The sequence below is a fragment of the Catharus ustulatus genome, chromosome 23 (assembly GCF_009819885.2).
Source record: "Catharus ustulatus isolate bCatUst1 chromosome 23, bCatUst1.pri.v2, whole genome shotgun sequence".
In the NCBI taxonomy this organism is placed as follows: domain Eukaryota; kingdom Metazoa; phylum Chordata; class Aves; order Passeriformes; family Turdidae; genus Catharus; species Catharus ustulatus.
In genome coordinates, this window is record NC_046243.1 from 461,041 (window position 1) to 467,687 (window position 6,647).

The following is a 6,647-nucleotide window of genomic DNA, read 5'->3' on the forward strand; positions in this document are numbered from 1 at the left end:
GGAAAAAATCTCTTCTTTAAGGAAAAAAAAGAAAAAAAACCCCAAAAAACCCAAAACAAAAAAATAAAAACTCAAAAAAACAACAACAAAACAAACCATGAAAACAAAAGAAGAAAAAAATAACAAAAAACTCCAAACCCAAAAACAAATCAAAAAACCCCAAAACAAATGAGAATTCCCAGTTCATAAATGAGAATTTCCAGTTAATAACTGAGAGTTTCCAATTCACAAATGAGAATTTCCAATTCACAAATGAGAATTTCCAGTTAATAACTGAGAGTTTCCAATTCACAAATGAGAATTTCCAATTCACAGATGAGAATTTCCAGTTCACAAATGAGAATTCCCAGTCCATAAATGGAATTTCCAGTCAATAAATGAGAATTCCCTGTCCATAAAAGAGAATTTCCAGCCAATAAATGAGAATTTCCAGTTAATAAATGAGAATTTCCAGTTCTTATCCCTTCTGGTCTGTCCTAATTAGGAGACTGAAGTGTCGGGAGGGGAGGGGGACATTCCATAAAAATGGGAATTATGGAATTATGGAATTATGGAATTACGGAATTAAGGAATTACGGAATTACGGAATTAAGGAATTACGGAATTATGGAATTATGGGATGGATCCGCGCTCATTAACGTAATTAAGCAAATTAAGAGCGCTCCCTGTGGTCATGAAACCGGGATATGTAAATGATGTATATGCAAATTATGTATATTCAAATCACGAATATTCAAATGGAGATGCCCGCACGTGCTGGCCGCGGCTGTTGAGGGAAAACTTTTTAACAAACTCGGACTTTTCTCTCTTTTTTTTTTTTCCATTTTTCAGCCATAAATCACCTCCGGACGTGAATCCGGAAATAAAAAATAAATGGAATTAAATCCCACTTTATCTCCGGGGAGAGCCGCTGGAATTTTCATTATGCAAAGGAGGCTGAGGGGTTTTGGAGAACGCAAAACAATTGAAATTCTGATTATTTTTATTGAGGGATGCGAGCTGGAACTGGCTAAAAAAATCAAATTTGGGGTTGAAATTGAAATTTTGAATATTTTTATTGACGAATTGGAGCTGGAACTGGCTAAAAAAAAAAAAAAGAAGAAAATTTGGGCTCGAAATTGAAATTCTGATTATTTTTATTTTTATTGACGGATGCGAGCTGGAACTGGCTAAAAAATTTAAAAAAATTAATTGGGGGTTGAAATTGAAATTCTGATTATTTTTATTGACGGATGCGAGTTGGAACTGGCTAAAAAATTAAAAACAAAAAAATGGTGTTGAAATTGAAATTTTGATTATTTTTATTGACTGTTGCGAGCCAGAACCGGCTAAAAATTTTTTTAAAAAATCAAATTTTGGGGTTGCAAAGAGCAGAAAAAAACTGCGGGCAGCGCTGGCGGGGCCGGGATCTGTCCCGGGCCTGGCCGCGGTGAAAAGTTCGAGGATTTTTCCTCCCGGGTGAACTTTTGGCCCGGGACGGCTCCGGGAGCGTGGCCGGGACTGGAGCCCTGACAGCGACAAATGAGCGTGGGCGGCGGGGCTGGAGCGCGCGTGTCCCGGAGTCTGCCCAGGCCCGGCCTGCCCCGCCTGCTAAGCCGGGCTTAGCGCCCTGGAGTGAGTTTGGAGTCTGCTAAACCGAGTTTAGCGCCACGGAATTGTTCAGAGTCTGTTAAACCGAGTTTAGCGCCCCAAAATTGCTTCAGAGTCCATTAAACCTAGTTTAGCGCCCTGGAATTGTTCAGTCTGTTAAACCGAGTTTAGCACCCCTGAATTGATTTGGAGCACGATAAACCCAGTTTAGCGCCCCAAAATTGCTTCAGAGCCCGTTAAACCGAGCTTAGCACCCCTGAATTGATCTGGAGCACGATAAACCCAGTTTAGCGCCCTGGAGTGCGTCTGCAGCACGATAAACCGAGTTTAGCGCCCTGAAATCGATTTGGAGCATGATAAACCCAGTTTAGCGTCCTCGAATTGATTCAGAGCCTGTTAAACTGAACTTAGCACCCCAGAATTTATTCAGAGTCTGTTAAACCGAGTTTAGCACCCCAGAATTGGTTTGGAGCTCACTAAGTCGAGTTTAGTGTCCCAGAATTGCTTTGGAATCTGCTAAACCGAGTTTAGCATCCCAGAACTGCTTAGGAGCCCGCTAAATCGAGTTTAGTGTCCCAGAATTGATTTGGAGCCTTCTAAGCCGAGCTTACTGTCCCAGAATTGATCTGGATCCGGCTAAACCGAGCTCAGCACCCCAGAACTGCTCCGGAGGCCTTAAACCCGGTTTTAGCGGGGGTTGGGTGGATGGGAAGGTGCCCAGGTGGACGCAGGGCTCGGTTTCAGCTCCCAGGCCGGAATTAGCAAGGCGCAGCTCCAACAAAAGCCGCTCTAACTTTATTTGGCCTCTCATTAGAATATTGATCTGATTACAGAGCGCGACCGCAGCGAGAATTGAGCGCGGTTTTGTCTCCGGGAGCTTTGAGCCTGCTCCACATCCCGCAAAAGGCAAAACAAAAAAACCAAACCCAAACCCAACTTTCAAAAGGAATCCAAATCGAATAAAAAACGAATAAAAATAGGATAAAAAATTGGATAAAAATGGAATAAAAATGGGATAAAAAGTGGATAAAAATGGAATAAAAAACGAATAAAAGTTGAATAAAAAATTGAATTAAAATGGAACAAAAATGGAATAAAAATGGAATAAAAACCCTTTTGTGCCCCTGGCTCTCACCTCCCCATCCCCTCACCCTCCGGATTTCGTTTTTTCTTTTCTCACCCCTTAAAACCGGCCTGGAGAGGAGGAAAAAAAGAAAACCCAAAACCTTTGAAAGTGGCCGAGTTGAGGCCGAATTTTTTTTTTTCCTTCGCCTCTCTCGGGGCCTTTTTAGCCCTTTAAAGCGGCGGGGTCGCCCCGCGCCCCCCTGGGCTCTTTGAGGCTCCCAGGAAAGGCTTTGACGCTCCGGTGTTGTTGCCCAGATTGATGGGCCCGGTTTTATTGTCCCGGGGATGGCACGGCCGTGATGGATGAGCCCCAAGTTCGGTAGCCCCGCGCTCATTGGGCTGGCCCCGCTCCGCCCGCGGGGCTCGCCCGCCGCCTTTTCCCAGCCCTGAAGGTTGTGAAAAAACAAAAAAAAACCTCAAAAAACAAAAAAAAACAAACCGAGCTGGCCCTCCTCCATCCATCAGTGGCCACCGGATGGACAATCCGGGCATGAACTCCTTCTTGGAGTTCGCGGTTTGTACCCGCGGCTCCTCCGCTCGCCCCCGCGCCGAGCCGGGCTCGCCCTCCTTCCCCCCGTGCTCCGCCAGCCCCGGCTCAGCTGCTGGCGACCATTTCGGCCTCGTGGCTACCAACCTCGGGCAGAGCTTCCATCCTCCCTCCTCCACCCGCTTCGCCCCCTCGGGCTACCCAGCGCAGCCCTATGGCCACCAACAGCTCTGCCTGGGCCAGCAGGACTCGGACGGGCTCTGCTTCCAGGGTTACCCCTCGGGCTCGGTGGCCGATGGCTACTGCGGGTCCGCGGGGCCCTTCCAGCAGCCGATGTTGGGTCAGGAGCAGCCTGGCTACCTGGCCGGGCTGTTTGGCGAGCTGGGACCCTGCGGGCAGGAGGAGCTGGAGGCTCCGGGACCGCCCGAGCCGGGACCAGCGCTCGCCTTCGAGTGGATGAGGGTGAGGAGGAACCCCCCAAAAACTGGTGAGTGGGGGCGGGGAAGCGAAAATTCCTGAAGGTTTGGGGGTCAGGAGGGTTTGGAGGTTTTGGTTTTTTTTTTTTAGGGGGGTTGGGGTTGAGTTTTGGGGATTTTTGGGGGGTTTGGTTGGATTTTGGAGGTTTTGGGTTGGGTTTGGTTGGGTGTTGGGGGGTTCTTTGGGGTTTGGAGTGGTTTGGAGGGGGTTTGGGTTTTTTTTCAGGGGTTTGGGTTGTGTTGTGGGTTTTTTTGGGGGGGTTTGGTTGGGTTTTGGGGGTTTTTTGGGGTTTGGTTGGGTTTTGGGTTTTTTTAGGGGGGGGTTGGGTTGGGTTTAGTTGGGTGTTGGGGGGTTCTTTGGGGTTTCTTTGGAGTTTGGGGTGGTTTTGAGGGGGTTTGGGTTTTTTTTCAGGGGATTTGGGTTGTGTTGTGGGGTTTTTTGGGGGTTTGGGTTGAGTTTTGGGGATTTTTGGGGGGTTTGGTTGGGTTTTGGGGTTTTTTTTTGGAGTTTGGGTAGGGTTTGGTTGGATGTTGGGGGGTTCTTTGGGGTTTCTTTGGGGTTTGAGGTGGTTTTGGGGGGGTTGGGGTTTTTTTTCAGGGGGTTTGGGTTGAGTTTTGGGGTTTTTTGGGGGTTTGGTTGGGTTTGGGTTTGGGGGTTCTTTCTTAGGGGGTTTGGTTGGGTTTGTTTCGGTTTTGGGGTTTTTTGGGGGATTTGTATGGGTTTCGGGTTTCTTATAGGTTTAGTTGGGTTTTGGGGTTTTTTTTAGTAGGGTCTGGGTTGGGTTTGTTGGGATTTTCTGGGGTCTCTTTGGGGTTTGTTTGGGTTTTAGGGTTTTTTTGGGTTTGGGGGTCTTTTCTTGGGTCTGGGTTTGGTTTCTTTGGGTTTTGGGGTCTTTTAGTGTGGTTGAGTTGGGTTTCTTTGAGTTTTAGGGTATTTTTTGGGTTTGGGATGGTTTTTTTTTTGGTTTTGTGTTTCCTTTGGCTTTGTTTGGGTTTTGGGGTCTTGTCTTGGGTTTGGGTTGGGTTTCTTTGGGTTTTAGGGTATTTTTTGGGGTTGGGATGGGGTTTTTTGGGTTTTGGGGCCTTCCTTTTAAACCCCACCCCGAGATTTCCCATCACACCCCACGGAGCATCCCTGAGCTCGGTTTCCCCCAGGCCCAGCTCTGATTTAGGCCCAGCTCAGAGCAGGAAACGCTCGGTGCTTCCTCCTCCTTCCTCAGCCGGGGCTTCCATCCCCTCCTCCATTGTTCCACTTCCTTCCTCACCCCTCAAAGCCCGGTCTTCCTCCTCCTCCTCATCATCATCATCCTCATCATCATCCTCATCATCCTCATCCTCATCACCGATCCCTCCCCTCCAGCCCTTCCCGCAGGGCTCGGGGATGAATCCCAGGGGAAAAGCGGGGCTGGGAATATCCCGGGGATGATTCCGAGGGGAAAATCGGATCCTGGAGCATCCTGGGGATGGATCCCGGGGGTGAATCCCAGGGAAAAACAGATCCTGGAGGATCCCGGGGGAAAAGCAGAGCCGGGAGGATCCTGGGGGTGGATCTCGGGGATGGATCACAGGGAAAATCAGATACTGGAGGATCCTGGGGATGGATCTCAGTGAAAAACAGATCCTGAAGGATCCCGGGGGAAAAGCGGGGCCGGGAGGATCCCGGGGATGGTTCCGAGGGGATAAACGGAGCCTGGAGCATCCTGGGGATGGATCCCGGGGATGAATCCAGGCGAAAAACGGATCCTGGAGGATCCTGAGTGAAAAGCAGAAACAGGAGGATCCCGAGGATGGTTCCGAGGGGATAAACGGAGCCTGGAGGATCCCGGGGATGAATCCCGGGGATGAATCCCGGGGGAAAACCGGATCCTGAAGGATCCCAGGGGAAAAGCGGATCCTGGAGGATCCAGGGAGTGGATCCCGAGGATGGTTCCGAGAGGAAAAACAGATCCTGGAGCATCCCGGGAGCGGATCCCAGGGATGGTTCCGAGGGGAAAAGCGGACCCTGGAGGATCCCAGGAGCGGTTCCAGGAGCCGACTCTGAATCCGAGAGGATTCGGGAGGGAACGCGGAGCTCGGGGCGCTGCCGGAGGAGGGGAGACCCCGCAGGGAGAGGATTCCCCCGGCCGCCCCTGCCCTGGTTTTTTTGGGTGTTTTCCAGGCAAAACGCCTGAGCTGGGGCTCCTGGGACAGCCCAGCGCCATCCGCACCAACTTCAGCACGAAGCAGCTGACGGAGCTGGAGAAGGAATTCCACTTCAACAAGTACCTGACGCGGGCCCGCCGGGTGGAGATCGCGGCCACGCTGGAGCTCAACGAGGCGCAGGTGAAGATCTGGTTCCAGAACCGCAGGATGAAGCAGAAGAAGAGGGAGAAGGAAGGGCTGGCCCCCGCCAGGGCGGCCAAAGCAGCGGCGGAAACCTCGGATCAATCCTCGCCCGAAACCTCCCCGAGCCCCGGCTCCTCCTGAACTCCCCGGCGGTGTCCCGGGGGAGATGTGGGAGCGCCCCCGGCTCCCCCTGAACCCTCCGGGGATGTCCCCGAGGGGCTGCGACTCCTCCTGAATCCTCCGGGAGTGTCCCCAGCTCCTCCTGAACCCTCCAGGAGCGTCCTTGACTCCTCCTGAACCCTCCTGAACCCCCCGGGGGTGTCCCGGGGGGGCTGCGGGAGCGTCCCCGGCTCCTCCTGAACCCCCCGGGGGTGTCCCCGAGGGGCTGCGACTCCTCTTGAACCCTCCGGGGGTGTTCCCAGCCCCTCCTGAACCCTTCTGAACCCTCCAGGGGTGTCCCGGGGGGGCTGCGGGAGCTCCCCCGGCTCCTCCTGAACCCTCCAGGAGCATCCTCGGCTCCACTTGAACCGTCCTGAACCCTCCGGGAGCGCCCCCAGTTCCTCCTGAATCCTCCTGAACCCTCCTGAAACCCCCGAGGGGCTGCGGGAGCTCCCCTGGTTCCTCCTGAACCCTCCGGGGATGTC

At 51.8% G+C, this 6,647-nt stretch overlaps 1 protein-coding gene across 1 annotated transcript; it reads left to right on the forward strand.

The window, feature by feature from the left end:
• The first annotated feature begins 3,190 nt into the window (after nt 1–3,190).
• On the forward strand, nt 3,191–6,144 carry HOXB1 (homeobox B1). The gene is made up of 2 exons (XM_033079086.1): nt 3,191–3,689; nt 5,837–6,144. Exons 1-2 carry the CDS (start codon nt 3,191–3,193, stop codon nt 6,142–6,144), a joined length of 807 nt encoding a protein of 268 aa, XP_032934977.1.
• The last annotated feature ends 503 nt before the right edge of the window (nt 6,145–6,647 follow it).

Coding starts and splice junctions, on each gene's coding strand:
- HOXB1 (XM_033079086.1), top strand. CDS start 3,191: ATGGACAATCCGGGCATGAACTCCTTCTTGGAGTTCGCGGTTTGTACC. Junction 3,690..5,836: donor GAGGAACCCCCCAAAAACTG/GTGAGTGGGGGC, acceptor GGTGTTTTCCAG/GCAAAACGCCTGAGCTGGGG.